At 38.5% G+C, this 20,171-nt stretch overlaps 1 protein-coding gene and 1 long non-coding RNA gene across 5 annotated transcripts in view; one reads left to right on the top strand and one right to left on the bottom strand.

Moving 5' to 3' along the window:
• The window catches only part of whrna (whirlin a), a 135,612-nt gene that overhangs the window by 33,006 nt on the left and 82,435 nt on the right, over positions 1-20,171 (bottom strand). For 3 of the 4 annotated variants that reach the window (XM_008424630.1, XM_008424634.1, XM_008424631.1), the window contains exon 4: positions 516-790. In XM_008424630.1, coding sequence (XP_008422852.1) covers positions 516-790 — 275 coding nt within the window. The remainder of the gene's footprint in view (positions 1-515; positions 791-20,171) is intronic. The other variant, XM_008424633.1, reaches the window with a different exon arrangement.
• Positions 12,040-15,168, top strand: LOC103473954 (uncharacterized). The gene is made up of 3 exons (XR_535092.2): positions 12,040-12,683; positions 14,432-14,777; positions 14,889-15,168. It is a non-coding gene; the product is annotated as an uncharacterized LOC103473954 (long non-coding RNA).

Genomic DNA, 20,171 nt, shown 5'->3' with positions numbered 1-20,171 from the left:
CGCTCAACAAATATCGGGATACATATTGTATTGTGACCAGAATATTGTATCGTATTGTAAAATTCTTGTATCACTACACCCCTACAAGAAATATACATTTTGCATTTAAGATAAAGAAAATTGTCTGTAAATATGTTCTACCCGAAACTCCTCTTTTTGGCTTCACATGGTTCAAAATCTGCATGTAAAAATCTCCTATTAACCACTGAATTATTTAGCATTTTTAATGTATTTCTAATACTGTATTAAAAAAATCTGTATTTTGGCTCCTTTCTTCTCTGTTACTTGGTTGACCAGGGAGTCAATTTGACCTCAATTTGACCTCCAGAGTTTGGAGACACCAGGCCTAAACAGTCAGTATTTTGATACGTTTTTCATCTTTTTTGTTAGTTTCTTCTCTACTACGTTTTTGACCAGGGAGTCATTTTGACCTCAGAGTTTAGGCCCATGTGAGGAGAGTTTGGAGGCGTCATGAAACCGGATCACATCCCGTATTCCGGCGGGCGGAAGCTGACCTGGCCACGCTGCTGTTGGCGGAGCTCTCTGCGATCTGCGAGCTGGCGATCCACTTGGTCTCCCCCACCACCGTCCGGGCGTGCGGCAGCCGTCCCACGTCCTTCACCGTCATCATGAGGTGGCGCGACGACTTCAGCACGCGGACGGCCTCGTCGTGCGGGATGCTCAGGAAGTTGTGACCGTTGACCTCCAGGATCTGGTCGCCGACCTGCGGGGGCGGAGCGGAGAAGAGAGGCGTGGTGGGAGGGGCTGAGCAAGGCGGAGCGGGCAGACACTGTCACATGCATGGGGTCAGAGGTGAGAGGTCAGAGAGAGGTGGAGGTGTGTGAAAGGTTTAATGAATCAGAGCGAGGTCGTTGTCGCAGCTGCAGCTCGGCTCCTTTGGTCAGCGGGCGGCAATAATTAGGATTAAAATGTTCTCTGCTGGTTCGTGGGCAGCTTTAAAAGTAATTTAGCGTCGGATCAAAGAGCTCAGGCTGCAGAGTAACAACGTTCACAGCAAAACCACCTTGAACTGAACCTTCAGCTGCCAGTAATGAGCCTTTTCTGTAGAAACAGCCAACGAGACTCTGGTCTGTTTCTGCTGACGGTAAAAACTGACCTGAGTTTCAGTCACAAATTCACCAAGCAGATCTGATGCGACGTAAATGTGTTTAACACGCAAACAGCTGATAATATTTAAGCTTTTCAGATCAAGTCTAACTGAAAAAAACCCAGAAAACGGCAACAGGAATTTTAAAGTAGACAGGAAACGTCAAACATTTGACCTTTTTGACCTTTTACTGGTAGATTTTATCCAAACCTGCCTGCCGTGGTTAAAAATTTAAACTTTCACAGTTGTGGAAAAACGTGAAGCCCTTCCCTTCCAAACATTTCAGAAACAATAAAATAAATCAATAACAAAAATCACAAAACCTGAAGTAGTAGATTATTGATTATTAACACTGCAAAAACTCTAAATCTTACCAAGTATTTTTGTGTTTCTAGTGCAAATATCTCAGAAAACTAACTTAGTTTCAGCAAAACATAGGAATTTGATTTTAGTAAATGATTATTGAGTATTGATAAAAATCATTGGTAATTCATTGGTAGATGTTTTCACTTCTTGTAAAAATGTCTTAAAAGTGAAATGAGTTGCCACAGAACTGGTCCTTTTTATTTAATATTGAATTATTTCCTGGAAAAAGCTAATATTTCTTTCTGAAACGTTACTTTTAAGTTAGTTTCGTTTTATTTCAAGGGAACTAAAATACCTGCATTAGGAGTTAGACTAAAAATACATAAGATTTTGTGTTTTTACAGTGCAACTTGTGTGTTTTTGGGGACTTTATTACAAAACACAAAATCTTACCAAATATTTTTGTGAAGCTTCTACTGCAAATATCTTATTTCAAAGTAAACTTGAAATAAGAAATTAACTTGATGGTTTAAGTCAATAATTTCTTAATATGTATTAAAGTAGAAACACACTGCAGTATTTTCACTGCTAATATGTTAGTAAACTTGAAATAAGATAAAAGTAACTCACAACATGAGCTCATTTTCAGTAAATAAAGTTTTAACATTGATGTAAAAGTGCTGATTATTTAATTTATAATGAGACGTTTTCCCCACTATAAGTTAGGAAATCTGCAAGTGGAGCCAAAACGTTTCCATCAGAGTTGATGAATTATTGACTCCAACCAAGATATTTGCACCAGAAACTAAACACAGACGTTCCTCCTCATCCCAGCTTCATTGTGCGTTTCGTCTGCAGGGAAACCAGAAACATTTCCTTTATTTCACCTCGTTTGGTTCCCAGAAAATAAAAACCTGCAAACTGAAGCGTTTCTCTGCTGCTGCTCTGCCTGATCTCAGCACGCCGCCATGCATGGGTGGAGGAAGAAGGTAATTACTTTTGTCACTAAAATATTCAGCGGTGGAACGAGCTCATGATACAAATTCACATCTTGGGAGAAGAGAAGCTGAAGGAGGGAAAAGAGCTGAAATGGTTGTAAATACTCTTTAACTCACAGCCAGGCTGAATAAATGCAACATACCAAGAACCAAAATGATTAATATTTCCTTAATAGCATTGGTTCTTATTAATATTTACTAAAACACAAAGTGATGCTTTAGTCCAGCTGCTTTCATTTAACTAAATCAAACCAGTTATGGTTGTTTTTAATTTGATGAATTTACTGCAAAGTCAAGCTTGAATTTAAAGTTTTCATTTAAAAGCAGTGGATACGCAAATAAAGTTTCAGCCTTTTAAAAAAATACTACACAATTTATTCTGATATCAAAGCTGCAGAACGAATCGGCTCCCAGTTTGTCACATGTATGATAAACTAAAAATGAAGAGAAACTAAAATGAAATCTAAAATTATTCATAAGCCTGACAGCTTTTTAAGTTTTTCCATATTGGAGCAAAGTTTAATCTTTATTATTATTTTGTACGTAATAGAACAGATTTTCACATTAACGGATAAAATTAAACCTTTATCTCAAACAAGTAAAATACCAGAACAATTAAGAAGTAAAACAAAAATACATATATCTTGATAATAATAAAAGATGGAAACAAAAACGTTAAAATGGGGTAAATGTGTCCCACATTATTTATATTTACACATCTAATTTTTACTGATGTCACAATTTCTGCTCAACTCCAAGATCTAAAAATAATTATTTTCAATCAAAACCAATAAAAATATTCGTATTTGATCGGCGCATTCCTAAAGAAAACAGTGCAGAAAATATTTAAAATAATATTTCAGTCAAATTTTTTTATATTAACTAAAATTTATGATGACAAATAGAAATTCCTGGTGTACAAAATTTTTTATGATAAATGATAAACGGTACAATAAATGCTCAACATCCTGCTGTAAAAAAATCTCCATTGACCGATAAAAGGTTTTTCTGCCAGGTGAGGAAGTTTTTCAGAGACAGATTTGTTTCATAAAACTGCAGTGGAAACACTTTTTGCACCATGTGATCAACAACAGGAAGTTACTACTGCCGGAAATGACAAAGACGACAGGAAGTAGCAGGAGGATGATGGTTTGTTTTGGGGGTTTTGGACAATCTGCAGCTCTCAGCATCAGACAGATCATAACAATTTGTGCATAATTCAAACATGTTAAATCTGTAGCGCTTCTATAAAACCAGTTTCCCCAAAACGTCGCAAACGTAGCGGCTCCAAAGTAGGCGGAGCTTGTCGCTTAACGCCTGAATCACTGCCATGATTTTTACCAACTTATTGTATGTATAAACTTATTTACATGCGATTTTAATTTTATTTCCAAACACCACTATTGAGAAATACTTTTTCTTTCTGATATTAGCAGAATACAAAGATTTGCCCACATTTCTAATGGAAAGCCAGCGACTGCCTGGCCAGAAACCTGAATGAAGTGAGTAAAAACACTCAGCTTGTGATGCTGCGACAGATTTCAGCGACCGTCCTGATAAACCGCAGCAGGACACGCCGACATGCCACAGCGAGCAGAAAGAACAGGTGTAAATAATTCAATTATTAATCCACTTCCCTCTCTGCAGCCCGCCGGCTCATCCAGATATGGTTCCTGCTTCCAGGAGGCTTAGCGGGAACACAGTCCTTGTTAACGTTACGAGCAGCACCTCTGGCCGCGGGGGAAAGGCTTTTAACAGGCGAGCTGATGGAGACGGGTTACCAGCCTCGGGGTCTGGGGTCAAACTGAGGACAACCCCAAACAGCAGCAACCGGCTTTAGCTCAGAGGTTTTACATGTAGAGAAACAATAAGGAGGAAATCTTCCTGTCATACGGAGGAGGATTAGTGGCTTTACACGCCGCTATCCTGACGTTCACAGCAGCAGGATTTTACCACCACAACGCGCCTCAACAGCTACAAATAAAGCAGAAATGGATTAACATGGAGCTAACTGATGCCGAGTTTTAAAGATTAGGGATTCAATTTAATTTATGTTGCAGAGTCAAAAGACGTTTACTTTTTCAATTAGCAAATCAGCAGGCTTGAAAGGGTCCAACAAATTTAATGGTTTTTTCAGCTTGGATAATTAGGGAATCTATAGAAGAGTTTGTGAAAACAGAGTCTCCATGGCTTCCTGCCTCTACTTGTTGAATTTTATGATAAATAAAGTCAACATGGACTAATTTATGCCACCAATATTAAAAAGCTATGACTAAATAAAATGTCCAGTGGACCAGAACCAACTGAAGTCGCTAAAACCCTCGAATATTTGAAACCATTTCTAAAAACGCTTAAAACTTCCTATTTAAATTTTTAATCACTGTCATTAATATGAACAGTGGAGCCTGTCTTGGTGCTACCACAGAAGCTAACATCTACTAAACACGCCAGTAGCATTGCGGCTAAATATTTCAGCTTCCCAAGGTGCCTTATTGCCCAAATGTGTTTGCTGAAAAAATTCAGCAAGGAGGCAAATTTTCTGCAAATAATTTGGAATTACATCCCAAAGAAAAATCCATGAATACTAAAGTAGGAATATACATAGGTTAGCTTATTGCTAAACTAGTTTCCATTGAACTAGCTGGAGAAAACGGTAAAAGTAAAACTTTTACCCTTTTTAAAATAAGTCTTGTTTTCCATTGTTACAACCCCACCCTAGAATTCCTAAAGTAAATTGTGGCACTGGGCTTTAACATAAAACAAAAAGTAATCCGAACAGTTGATGAGTAACAAAAATATAATTTATTATACAAGTCTGCTAAAACAAGTACAGGAGAGAAAAAAAAAAAACACAGGGGAGCTTTAAGCTTCAGGGTCTCCAAGGCCAAAATAATAAACAAAACACCCCCTTACAACTATAAAATAAAACAACCACTTTCTAAAGAGAACTAAAAGAAAATACAAAAAACCTAAACTCCCTTACTAACCAAAAACAGGAGAAAACAGGTTACAACAAAAATGGCAGAGAACCCCTACCAGCTTCCACCTTCTTGGATAAGTTACAGAGTTGCTCACAGCAAACTTAAGTCGGTCCACACACACAAAGCTCTCAAGCAGAGTCACAGCTCATGGCCCAGGTCAAACAAAAGGAGAGAGATAGAGATCTGGCATCCCCAGCTTGCTGCTTATATATAGCGGCTGACGAGCCCCAACACACTTCACCTGCAGCAATCAGGCAGAGCTGAAACAAAAAACACAGAGCTCTCTCAAAAAAAGAGAGCCCCTAGAGGTCAGTGACCGTAACATCCATGCATGAAAGTTGTCGAGTTAACATAACACACTAATACACATTTTAATTAGCATATAATCCAAACATCAGCTATCATTAGCCAACCTGATGAAGCTAAAGTTACTATTAGCATTACAATTTCAGCTGCCAAATATGTATTTTCTCTCAAATATGTTAGATACAAAACATTCTGCAAACAGGTAAGTTTTCTGAAAATAATTTGGAGTTACATTCCACACTCAGGAATACCAAACCTCAAATCCTTACATTAGCTTATTGAACTAGCAGGTACCATAGAATTACTGGAAAAACTAACATTTTAAAAGTAAAAGGCTTGTTTTCTATTGCCTGCTAGCATATAGTTATATAACAAGCGAAAACACATTTCTACTATAAACCAAACATGCTACTGTCAGCTAATGGTACAAACGATATGTAAGATTTGTTACTTGGTGACATCTGCAGCACTAAGCAACACATTAAAACGCGCTATTTAATATAAATGTGATCTATGAGCAACTAATAAGATAAGAATGAAATCTGATGTAAATGTTTAGCATCTATTAGCTYAGTGTATTACAATGAGAAAATAATATGGTTTTACTTAGTTGATAACATTTTTCTAATTTATTTATTAAATATGCATAATTAATTTTAATATTTTGAAATGTATGTCCTATGTCCTAAAAATTGTTGAACATTTTTATTTGGATCTGTTTTTAAAATGTTATTTTGAAGCCTCTATTTGAGTAAATATCTAAAAGCTCAACAGGAATTTATGAGGGAAATTTAAAAGTTCACTGCTGAGTCAAAACATGCAGTATTTTTACTCAATACACAGTAATAATGGTGATGATCCCAGTAACTCGTTCATATTTTTTTAAATAAGAAAATAACAAAAAAAATTATAAAACATAGACAAATATTGGAAATGTTGATTTTCCCTATTTAAGTAAAAATAATCCAGACTTTTTTCAATCTTTTTGGAACCTGTGGGGCTAATAAGAAATGTTCTTTGTGGTTTTAGGCTTTTAGAACAAATTTAAATAACTAGTGTTTCTGCTTTAATGTGTTACATGTTGCAAACATCCTGACAGTTGACACCTTTTCCCTCTCAGGACCAATAAAACCTGCTCAGATTAATCATGGCAGTTTATTTGCACCTGCTGCATCCTGTAAATGAACACAAGCGTAATCCTGGCTCTAATTACACGCTGTTTTAGTTTTATAACCGTCATTAAAACCACTCCATTAATTACAGAGGAACAAATTAGACGACGCCAATTCGCCGTATTAATCTCCCAGTAAATGTCTTCATTGTGAGAACGGCTCAGGATATTACGCCGACTCACATTCATTTCCTGAGGACTTACTCTCATCTTAACCTTAAATATCACCTTCTCTCCTCTCAGCTCAGCCTTAATCTAKCAGAAACCTAACCTTTAATTTTTTCCTCTCGTTTTAAATTGAGGAAATGTCCCCACGCTGCGTTCCTGTGGTGATTTCGTGTGAATGAAGGTGAGTCACTTTCTGCTGCAGCTCCTTTTCTTTCGCCTCATTAATCCTGCATGTTCCCGTCTCACCCTCTGTTTTTGTCCAGTTTCTGAAATAAGACTAAACTAACTCATAAGTAACTTTCCAGCGAGATAAAGGAGTTTATTTTAAGGAAATAATTTCTTAGTATTGATGAAAAAGTTATAGTTCCGTTGGTAGAATGTTCCACTGAGCCGTTACCTAGCAATCCCTGCCAAGTCAAGCCCGTCGCCTAGCAACCCAGTTCTACTTCCACTGACAGGTTAATTCTTTTATAAGACATTTTCCCATGTTATAGGCGAAATAATAGTATTACTAGTACATTTTCACCAATATTAAGAAATTATTGACTCAAAATAAACTCCTTTATCTTGCTGATAAGTTATCTGTAAATTAGTGTAAATTAGTATTTCAAGTATCATAAGATATTTGTACCTTAAACCAGACAGAAATTTCTGTTTTTGCAGTGTTGATTAAAAACAACAAAAATGAGTACAATTTTTTTTAAATGTTCTGGAAAAAACTGAGAAATTTCTGTGTTTGAAAAGTTGAAAATTAACTAGAAAACAAATTCTGATATTTTGAGATTAATCTCAGAAATGTTCTAAAAAAAGTATGTCAGAAACGTTTTAATTTCCTGAGTTTCAAAAGTTGAACATTTTCAAGTTGTTTGTAGAACATTTCTGAGATTAATCTCTGAGGTTTGTTTTGGAAATTTACTCCTTCTGTTTTCTAATTCGCCATCATAGATTTTGCATGTTTGCTGTATTTAAAGAAAATCATCTGGTTTTCAGTTTCTTTTGGGCTCAAATGAACAAATTTATTTTCAGTAATAAGAACCAGATTTGTGTCACTTTCTTCCAAAAGGTTTGCTATATTTGCTCAAGTTTATTAAATTAAATCAAAGCTGATCTGGTCGCCTTTTCAGTAAAAGACTCTGGATAAACAGAAACAGTTTGTATTGTATTTATATTTTCCAGAGTAAGAAAATTATATCCGTAATAATTTTACCCTTGTTGCAAATTAAAAGTCTCCGTCTGCATCAATTTGTATCACTTTTTAATTGCGGCACAAAATCAATCCAATGACCACAAATGGCCCCCAGACCTCACTTTGGACATCTTTAGTCTACATAAAAGCAGATAAAATAAACGCTTTGTTTTTTTGTGATCAATTCTTGTGTTAACTTCTGAAGGAGGAGCGCCTGCAGATTTGCATTCTGGGTAATTAAACAGCTGCCGATGTTTATGCTTCGAGTGCTAATCAAAATCAGCGTTTCATAAAACCACATTCTTCAAAAACAGAGTGAAACAAATCAAGCCGTCGACTCGGAGTTGATTGATTGTGCTGCAACTTTTCCCATTTCAGTTACAACTGTTTGAAACAAACAAATCAGCAAAACTGCCTGAAATGCGGCGCCGTCTCAGCTGACAGGAAACATAAGTTTGTGGCCAAAGAAAAGATCTACAGAGCAGCGAACGTCTGAGAATTTGAGTTTCTTCATCCAGAATAAGAAGCAGAAGTTCAGAATAATCAGTTTACAGCAACATCACTGTAATACAGATAAACCTTTCATGATTAAAGGTAGAAAAGTGAGATTTCCAGCTTCTTCCATTCACTGGTACTTTGTTTTACACATACATCTGGCTAATAGCAAGTGTAGTGTTGTCTGTGTGCATATGAGTAAGAAAGCTGGTCAGAACAGGAGCAGAAATTACAAGAAACTCCAGAAACTTCTGTTTCTAATCAGGATGCACTGATTGATAGGTGATCGGGCGATTTATTGACTTCCCTAATTTTGGGAGATTGGAGATCAGTTTGTGCTTTGATGCAAAACAAATCTTATCTACTTTTACAAAGGTCTGAAAATCATCAGAGATTTAAGAAAAATGTTAAAATGTGAAAATTCGAGACTAAGATCATTTCCACACCTGATAGTTTGGTAGATTTGGTTCTACTGGCGACCAAAATGACGACAATTGTTACATTTTCAGCTGCTGTGGTTCGATTTCATTGCACTGTGACAAACGAACCAAACTATTTGAAAAACCTGTTTCCCTCCCCGCCTGTGGGGGCGCTGCAGCAGGAATCACTGAGGGAAATGACACAAAAACCTACAAAGACACTGAGCGCAAAATGTAAAGAAATTTTAACAGTTGTAGGATTTTTTTTTTTGTGTCTTTAGCTAGCGCTTTTATTTTGGTTGAATTTACCCAGAATGCCGTGCGGTGTAGTCCACTTCCTGTTTTTGGAGTGGTTCACGGTCTGTTTGGCGTTCACATATGCATTCAAACGGCACCAGAGTTCACGTCACACCAGACTAAACAGGGCTTTGTGAAAGCACTCTAAAGGAACAGATGTTTTTGTTTAGTTTATTTTTAGTGATTTTTGAGAGCAATTCTTCCTCATGAGCAGGTAAAACAAGTTTGTTTTTTAATAATAATAATAATAACAATAATAATAATGTGTACTGGAACCTTATATCTCCTGACAGTGTCACTTATAAAAATATAAACATAAAAATCTGTATTGCTCAAAATCGGAATCGGCAGGTCAGGATTTTAAAGATCGTCCAGGAAGCTGCAATCGGTGCATCAGAAATTTGAGCTGCAGGAAAACCTGATCAGAAGAAGATTCTCCACAGGAAACGTTCCCTCAATCTATTTGGGAAACTATTTCCCATTGATGATGCAACATTCACTCCTACAGAACAAAATAAATAAGTAGATTGAGGATTTATTTATTTTTTACATCACAGATGTTTAATTTACCTGATCGGATTCCATAGAACTGGATTTATAGCTCGTCTTTGCAAGTTAAATCAGCATTACTGATTTCATAAATGGATCCATATAAAATAATTTACAACATTTAATTACCCTTTCCTCACCAACCTGATCCCTCAGGAGGAAAAGACAACAAATCCTTCATGCAAATATCAAATATCTGCACTTTGGACTTCTCATGTCTCAATGTCACAAAAACACATTTTTGCTCCGTCTGAATATGATTAGTGTAAAGAAAACTGACATTTCAAAGCCACCTTCTGCACCTGGATGTAAAATCTGGTCTGTTAAAATGCAGCCATCAGTGTTTGGATCCCTGATGCACTTCAGGATAATTAAAGTGGGTTTTTATTGTTTCTCGTTGCGGCGCAGCAGCTCAGCTCTACAACACATTAAGCTGCTGGCAGTTTCATCTACAGGCTGCGTTCAACACATCCCCCCAGTAAAAATCCAGTAAAGTTATACAACCTATTATAGAAATGTTCAGCGTGGCGAACAAAAGGGCATTAAAGGGATTAACCCAGAAAACATCTGAACTCTCAGTTTCCTCCTGTATGATGATGAATCTAAGTGTTAAATAAAGTGGTTCACTGTAAAAACACATCTTACCAAGTAATTTTAGTCCAGTTTCAAGAGCAAATATTTTATTACACTTTAGACGAGACAAACTATCTTAAAAGTAACTTTTTAGCAACAAATACAGGTTTGTTTTAAATAAATAATTCCTTTAAAACATTACTATTATTTCACTTATAACAAGACATTTTTCCCACTTTATAAATTAATTTATCTGCCAATGGAACCAGAACATTTTCATTAATATTAAGTAATCAAGCCTCTATATGTAGCTGAAAAGTTACTTTTTAGTTTGTCTTATTAGATATTTGCACAAGAAACTAGGCTAAAATTAATGGTAGGATTTTGTTCTTTTGCAGTGTAAAATAAGTGATAAATCATATCGTTGCCAAAAATCAGACTCAGCTCCTCCATCACCTGAAACTCCAACAGGAATATCAACAATAATGGAGGCAGTTATTTAATATTTTAAGGGGAGTTTTTCTGGATGTTGAGGTATAAAAATACCTTTAATTTCTCCAAATTTAGTTACAGTTCTTACTTCAGGATGACTGGATTTGATGCGACAGGGCGGCACAAAGTAGTGAATAATTGTGAAGTGAAACAGAGGCAGTTCAAAGGAAGATAAACACAAATAATATTTGATAAGTGGGATAGGAAAGCTTTCCTGAAATTAAAATGTACACTTTGTGAGCACCACTCCCTCAGGAATCAGATTAATTTCAAAGAAAAAAGCTGAGCTCTGGACATTTTTGGCACTGTTGGAGTATTACCCTGGCAACAGTTCAGACCTGAGGAGGAAATATCGTGGTTTTGTTTAATGTGTGGCAGCCTGTGGCACAGGAAGCGCCGTGCTGATAAAAAACAGAACAGCAGCATTTCTGAGTGAAAATGAGCTGCACAGGAAAATAAACTGAAGGTGAGTTGGCAAGAGAAGCATCTTAAAGGGAGCCTGTTGTAGCTCATCTTCAACAGGCTAGCATAGCTAAAGACAAAACATGTTTGTTACATTTTGTGCACCAAATTATCCTCCTCAGGTAAAGATGTTTCACCTGATCTGTTCTGCGCATTTTGAGCTTTTTATTCAGAATGAGCCGTTTTAGACGTCTGTCACTTTTATGCAGATTAGCTGCTGCTGGCCACGCCCCCAAAGGTTACCATCACACTTTACTCCATCCACAGCAGCTGTGTTTTGCTCTGCATGTTGTATTTCTAACATTAAAAGTCAATGATGCTTTGAAACGGATCGACCCAACAGAAAGAGCAAGAAAACAGCGAAAGTCACTGAAGAGTAATGCGACTGCCCGCGCGCTCAGTTATTCGGCTTTTCCTCGCTCTCTGGGTCGGCTTTACCCTGCAGGCAGACCCGTCACCATGGAAACCGACGCAACACCTTCGAAAGTAACCAGAATGCTCTGCGTTGTAGTTAGCGTCCTGCTTTTGGAGCGTTCTCCCGATTCGGTTGCATTCACACCGCGTCAAGAGTTCAGGATTTGAGGCGGACCGGAGTTCCTTTTGTTAGTCCGCATTCTCACCTCCCCAAATGAACCGGAGCTGGATTAAAGTGGACTAGACAGGGCTGGTGTGAATGCAGCCGCAGTGTGAAGGAAAACCTGTAAAACCTCAGTTTCTAAATCAGGAGGCTCCGAGGATCCGGGAGCCGCCCGTGTCGGCAGATTAATCGTTGCTGCTCCGACTCAAATCACTTCTTTTGGGAGCTTTTTTAAGAGTTATGTGAAAAGTTCTTGATCAATTTTAGCTGGAGTTTGTTTTTTCCCCCTGCGAGGCGAGAGTGTTGCAGCTCTGAGCTACGAGCTGTTTTGGGGAAAACCACTCAGGGCTGTGAGTGCAGACGGAGACGGGACGCACTGAGGAGCAGAGCTCACTGGTTCCCACTGAGCTGCTCATCAAAACGTCCCTCTGCTGGTGACGCCTGTTACTGAGACATGAACATTTCCGCTCTAATCTGGAGGAATCGATCAACATCCCAGTTCTGGGAAGTGGCTTTTCCCAGCTTACAGGCTTCAGTTCGGCTCATTTAAATGGCTTTTCAAGGCACTTCAACTCAATAACAGACGGATTTAAAGGTAATTTCCATTATAAATGTAAAGCAAAACTTTGCCGTTATTCTGCTAATTTCACAATTAACCAAGAAATTTACTTAAAATCACACCCAGATGAATATTTGAATAAAACTATAGCTTACACTGAGAATAAAGTGATAATATTAGTAGGATAAAAAAAACCAAAACACCAGAAGAAAGATGCTAAATGATTATTGTTCATGTAGGAGTTATAACAGTTTATTCTTATATTGGTAAAACTTTATTCTCGTATTATCATGACTTCAGACTTTTAATGACTTTTTGTCATACAACATTTTTCTCGTATTATTACTTTATTTTTCTAGTTTTATAACTTTTGTTCTAGTAATGACTTCTATCTGGTAATTACTTTTTTACTAGACTGTCCCTAATAATCTGTCATTTCCTTTTGATGTTTAAACTGTATTTTATGAAAATGACCTTTAGGTGAAAATGCACTTGTCCTGATCCAACAGGATAATTTAGAGACAGTTTATATAAAATATATTCTCAACTTGACAGAAGATCAAACTTAAACTGAGTTCATTTATGCAAATGTTAAGGTTTGTAGTTGAGCAGGAAACAGTTTTTTAAGCTTCAAAGTTCTTGTCGGATGCTGACTTTGTTCCTAAAGGAAAGAAAGGATGTCCAGTTTTCCTTGTTCTCTTCTTTTCATGCAGCTCATTGCTGGTTTTTCATTATTTGAACAGGTTAATCTCTTGCTCCCCACAGCTTTCTGCTCCCTGGCTCACTCTGCTCCATCAGACTCTCTTAATCGGGCCTAATTTCCTCCTCTTTAACCTTTGCCCCCTCATTTCAACCCTCATTGTCTACATCTCCATCACCTCCTCCATGTTTCTCCTCCTCGTATTTTAGCCTTTGGCCTGTCCCGGCTCCATTACAGAGTCCGACCACGGCCATCCACCATCTGCTCCGACTGCAGCCGGTTCAAAGTCCTGCTGCAGCGAGTGGTGAAAAGGAACAAAGCTGTTTGATGGCCGCAGTAACATCCACTTCTGAATGCTTTTGAGTTTCCTTCAGACTCGTTTAGATCAAAGTATCTACGTAAAATAACAACCATCGACTGGCTGCGTTCACACTGCAGCCTGAAGTGACCCAAGTCTGATTTTTTTGTCAAATCTGAATTTTTTTTTGCTGTGGATGTTCACATTTCCAAATATATATGACCTGTAAGTGACCTCCAGTGTGAACGAGCTGAAAGTGTCCCACATGCGCACTAGAGGGCTCCATAGCGTCAGCGTTCTCAGTGTTAAAAGAAGAAGTGCTCAATGTTTGCGGAAGTAAACATGGAGGCTAACGGTGGAGCTTAGCTTACATATTTGAAGTTGTTGTCCGGCTAGAGCAGCATATTAACAACTTAATCCTCATTATAGTCCGTCATGATTGTTGTTTTTCTTCCCAGGACGCAGAATTTGTTGAGTATCAGTTCAGATCGGATGAACGCAGCCTGGACGTTATGGTCGCATTTGAATCGGATACGTATCGGATATGGGTCACATTCGAAAAGAATCCGAGCTGTGCTGTTCACACTGCCATGAAAAGATCAGTTACAGGTCGCATTACGTTAAAAACATCGGAATTGGGTCACTGCAGGCTGCAGCGTTAATGCAGCACAAATGGGCCGTTTTATCCGGTACGTCTTGCTAATAACAGTTTGGAGCCCCCGTTTTCTCCAGAACTGCCTTAATTTTCACTGCTTGGCTATTTTGTGTAAACTGGCTTCACCACAGGAGTTCCCCAGGGCTCTGAGCTCAAACCTCTTCTCCTCACTGGGCCACATCATCCAATCACATCCGAGCTTCTCAGACCACCTCGATGCTGACGACACCCAGCTCTGCCTGTCGTTCTCTGACATGATCAGTGGATCGTCGCTCCGTCTGCCTCCGTCGTTGTGTCCTTGGGTAATAAGGACCGATGGTGCTTCTAACCAAACAGCCCAGCTGTGCAGAAACGCTTGAAATGAGAACAACATGCTCCACCGCAGCCCAAAGGAAGATCCGTTTATCTGGTGACGGCTGAAGCCACTGGAGTTCAGTTTGAGACGATCTGAACTTGAAACCATTTCTTCTTTTTTTGGTGAGTTTAGATTCACGTAGCACTGACTTGCTGCGGTAAATAACCTGAACTGAACTAAATATAAAAGTTCCACCTGTTTGTTAAATCTGTATTTCATCCATGCTTGGCCAGACATTTCTAAATTAATAGTCGGCTTGTGGAAAGGTTGATCAGAGGAGTGGAGGGCTGGCCTAATGATGCAACACTGACAGCAGTGAAGCCGTCCGACTCCTGCCTGAATGAAATGTGTCAGAATCAGCCCCACAGATTCACCCTGCGCATACTAAGATCTCACACATGACGGCTGCAGCAGGAACCGGCCATCCGGACTCAGGATGTCATCATTCCTGGTGTTTATTGAGATAATGATAAAAGTGATGATAAGAAAGTGGTTAAAAATCCCTTGTGCTGTTTTTTGGTAGACCAAAGCAGTCAAAGCCAAAAATGTAAAAAAAAAAAAAAAAAGCATATTCTCTATTATTTAATAGGCTACATAAGGACACCACTTACATAAAGCATTGCGATTGTATTGCTTTAGACCATCTACTAGCTGCATATAACCATATTTATATAGAGCTAACAGTGGTAACAACAACAATACTAAGTTTTCTTGGGTTTCCAAACATCAAGTGCAGTTAAGAGGTTTTGGACTTTAGTTACTTTTACCGGGTTATGAATGCTGTCTATGTTTTCAGAATGTTTCCACAAGTCTGAACTGGAAGTGATCGGCGCCATCTTGGTAGGCAAGCGCAGCCCAAAGCACAGCAAACCAATGGCTTCCAGACCAACAAAAAGAAAATATGTGGAAACTCTTGACTGATGTGTGAGAAAGATTCATGAACAAAATGGCTGCTATGAGACGGAGAAGGACAATATGTCAGACAATCGGCCTCCGATTGGCTACTACGACATAGTTAAATGCCTAGTGAACACAAAGAGTGAGAACAAAATGGAGGAGCTTCACCTGAGACCCATGAACGAATACTCTTCGTATGAATAACAAGTTTCTGGTGATTGGCAGAGTTTGTACATGTAGCAACAAGCACGTAGGCTACATCCCCATGTCAGCTAAAGGGTTCCCAGGAACGATGTGGTGCGGTTCGGTTGACTGGGTAGTTTTCTCAATGGACCAGATAAAATAGATCAAGATTACTTTATTGACCCCCAAGGGAAATTATTTTGTCCAAGTTACGCAAAATACAGTAAAAATATAGAGCAACATAGAACGTATCTTAGCATAGAGCTAGCCAAAGCACCAGATGAGCAATCTGCTGCAGTCAGGCCAGGTAATCAGTTACCATTGGTTAGGAGCTGCGTTTTCTGGGGGCTGATGGGATAAATGCCTCTTGATGCTCTCAGGAACCGTTGATGACGGCATCCCTCTTGCCCAGCCAGGCTGGAGTTGAGGGCAACTGATTGGGTTTCTCTTTGCCTGTTGCTGTTTTAAAGACGAATCAGCATTTATTTTACTGGATATGAACATTTCAGCTCCAGAGGATCTGTTGAGGGTTTGATCCCCAGATTCTCACTCCAATAGAGGTAACACATCATGACTTGGGTGATAATGACTTTTACATGTGTGTCAATTGTAACTAATTAGTTTAGTCTCATTGGGTGAGAAATATGACCTTTCTGCAGCAGTTAAATCAGGCCAAGGAGAATCAATACCTCTAATCAGCAYCTAACTACGACTGCTGACCTTTTGGCCCAAACACACTTTTTTACTCGTGGTTTGACAGGTTATTCAGGTTATTTGTGTTGTTTATGTACAMAATGGAGACTAATTAGGGATGGGGTAAGCTTTTAGGTTTAGGGTTTTGCATCCTTCTCTGTCTGCAGCCATTATATATCTGAAAACAACTGGGGTTTGTTTGAATACAACAACAACAGGTGGAAAGCTCAAATCTCTTTGGATTAGATGTGGTTTTATTGATCATCTTTAGATTTGGTGGGACAACACAAGTAAAATCAGCAAATTTATGAAATACAAGAAGAAAATGATTTTCAATGATAAATTAGACCTTTAGAAAACATCGAAATTGATGTTTTCCATCATTTGTGSCAGAACAAAGACACAAATCAACACTTCTACAGAGAAAACTGGGCTCTAGTTTTGGTTTTTCCAAGTCTACTTCAGAACAACACACTACTGGTATTTCACCAAGCATTGGGACCTTAAGAGGCCCACAGCATCACTGATTCTACACCATCCTCAGTGAGTCTCAGGTATTGATTTAAATCAGGCGGTCCAAGAAGAACAGAACAAGATCTGGTGCAGGTTTCACCACAGTTCATGATTTAACAAAAAGAAAGAGGGACTGGAAGAACACAAAGGTCAACAATCTCTGAAACTTTTAKGAAAATATCCTGGAAGGTGTCCATCCAGTTAAACTTAAAAATTATTTCAGGAAAACAGAAAAGCCAGCTTTGAAACATGGTGGAGGCAGTGTGATGGTGTGGGATTATGAACTCCTGCTCTCTCTCAGACAATCCTGAAGGAAAAACCATCAGTTTGAGAAGCTCAAGCTTACTTGGACTATACAGCAGGATCCCTGCAGGTTCACCACTGATTGGTTAAAAAATACAACGTTGACGCTGATCAAGATGATGCCTGATGGTACAACCAGCTATCAGGTCCAAACACTTATCCACTTCGAACCAGTTTGGTTTGGATAACTTCTTCCTCTTTAAAGAAAACAATCGATTGCGACTAATGATTACTTTATTTATCGATTAATCGGTTACTCTGACGATTAATCGGTTAATCTGACGATTAATTGATTTTTTAAAAATTACAAATAGTGCAGATTTTATATCTAGCCCTTTATATTAGAAATATTTTAAAAAGTATAATTACATCATTGAATCCCTTTTTATATAAGAAAATAAATATTTTATTGCTAAAAAACACAATAATAGAGAAAATTTGATCGTTTGTAGCAAATAATGCATTTGCAACTAAAAGATATTTCTAACATCAACATATGCTCAACTTTGGGCTAATCTATTGATTACCAATAATTGGATGCTTAACAGGAGATTTAATTTATTTTATTTTAGAGAATTTGAACTAAATGAAGCTAAAACTGCTAAATCTTTCTGGGAAGAACATTTACAGAAACACTGGAAGAAATTGATATGTTTTGCAGTTTTGGCTCTGATTGTGTTGTTCTTTCAGCAAATGACCTTTTTTGAACATTTATACTCCAGCTGATGATTAATTGATTACTAAATTAGTTGACGATTATTTCAATTAGTTGACTGATCTGATTAATCGTTTCAGCCTTACAATCGTCCATGTAGCTGAACTCTGAAAACTGGAGTAAAACTGGAGAGAAGAYTGTGTCTGTTTCAGTGAGAGCCGTGTTTCTGTGCTGCATTAATAAGTTTCACCTTGCTGAAGCGCTCTGAGGCTCCGYCCTCTGTGGTGACGGAGCGGTTGCTGCAGCTTGGTGGCAACAGATAGCGGAGTGTTTCTGCTCTTTAGCTCCACAGGGAGATTGATCCTGTGGCGAGCGCTCTGCAGGAGACATCATGGAGAAACAGATGGCCTGCACTCCCGCCTGCGCCCTTAATGCGAAGTGTTAATTCACCCCCAGAGTAGACGTCCAAAGGAAACTAAGGACACAACTCCATGTTGGGGCATTTTCAATTTCAGCAGTGGTGTGTGTTTTCTTTATAACTGCACAACAAATGTCACATTTTCAGCCTCCATATGTCAATAAAGCATTTCCTTCTATCCTTTGGCATTCGGCCCATTTAGARGTGATTTATGCAAACARCCTAAGTACAGCCTTGGTGCTTTTTTGGGATATAAGAGGAAAAGTATCTGGCCAGGTGCTCTGAATGCACTCCATTAATTGATCACCTGAAAAACGACAGTTCTGTTGGTTCTGTTGCCGGATCGTTGTGTCCTTGGGCAACGATGAAGGAAACGGTGAATGAGTTCAACGTAAAGCGCTTTGGAGTCYTCGGACTTGATTAAGTGCTAAATAAAAGCAGGAAYTRTGGCTCATTGGAGGCCAACAGAAAGACATCAGACGCTATAGAGAGAGCATAAAGTATTCATTAATTGCAGTGTGACTATTAAGGATGTTTTCCCAGCTGATAGTTYGGTAGATTCGGGTCGACWGGGAACCAAAATGGCAACATTTGTTACATTTTCAGCTGCTGCGGTTCTCTTGGAAAAAACATGYTTYCCTCCTCGCCTGTGGGGGCGCTACACCAAGAACCAMTGAAGGAAACGACACAAAACCTCTGAAGAAGACGCTGATTGCAACTTCCTTCTTCATGAAACGTAAATAAAAATGGAGTGGTGATGATATAATTTCTCTTTTGTCTGGTAAAAAAAAACAAGAGCTGTAATCTTGGGGCAATAATTGTTGCTGTCAAAAGCTAAAAATTTAATTTCCAAATAACCTGAAGACCATCATTCTACAGTTAGGAAGATTAACTGAGTGGACATCAAATCAAACAATTAGCATGGTTAGCATGCTAAAGACAAAAAACACTACTCATAAAAACCTAGAGAAATCAGGTTTCCAGGTGACATTTATGAACAACATTAAAGTAGGATGTTCAACTAGACGCATCCAAAGGTGATTTCTTCATCTCAAACAATGTATTGAAGCAAAAGCCAATAATAATGGTAGGTAGAAGTGCAGAAAAAATTATTGGTTGCATAGAGAATCACAATTCACAGTCCTGGATTCTGAGTCCATTCAAAAAGTGGCTTTAGTCTAGTTAATGTTTTTGTAAAATTAGATTTTGGTGGCGGCCTTTTGTCCGACAGCAGAACAAACTGACTCTTCAATAAGACAATGATCCTAAACACCACAGCAAATCTAAAAGTGAAAACGTCAACCTGGTTGAAGCTGAAGAGTCTGAAAGCAAGGTGTGATCAAAACTAATTACGCTAATACTCTACATTCAAATAAACATTTCAGAAAAATGTTACTGAGCAGAAACAGAAAGCAGAGTAGCAGAAACACTGGAGTGTATTTACGTCCAAATCACTATTTGTTATTTGCAGGTGCAGAGAAACAGATGAGACGTTGATAGATGGACCTCCGGGTAGCAATCACTGCCCTCCTGTTGTCTGTAAATCCTGCTGCATCTTTTTGCATCTGAACCTCATGTTTATGAAGGAGCGAAGCCTCCTGTCTGCTTCTGCACAGCAGGTTGTTAAAGTGAGCACAAACAGTCAAAACCACGGAGGAAACATAAATAAATGACACCAACACGAAGCACACAACGGCAGCGACTCGTCTGTCTCTTCAGTCTGGATGTGTGAGGCTTCTGCTCACACAAGGGCAAGAAGCAATTTTCCCTCCGGGGAATTAATTACGTCTAAATTTGAATCTAAAGAGCATTTCAAGCGAATGGCTGCAGGATCGTTTCAAGACGTTTTCAGAT

The sequence above is a fragment of the Poecilia reticulata genome, linkage group LG12 (genome assembly GCF_000633615.1).
Source record: "Poecilia reticulata strain Guanapo linkage group LG12, Guppy_female_1.0+MT, whole genome shotgun sequence".
NCBI classification, from domain to species: Eukaryota; Metazoa; Chordata; class Actinopteri; order Cyprinodontiformes; family Poeciliidae; genus Poecilia; species Poecilia reticulata.
This window is presented reverse-complemented; position numbering and strand designations above follow the sequence as displayed.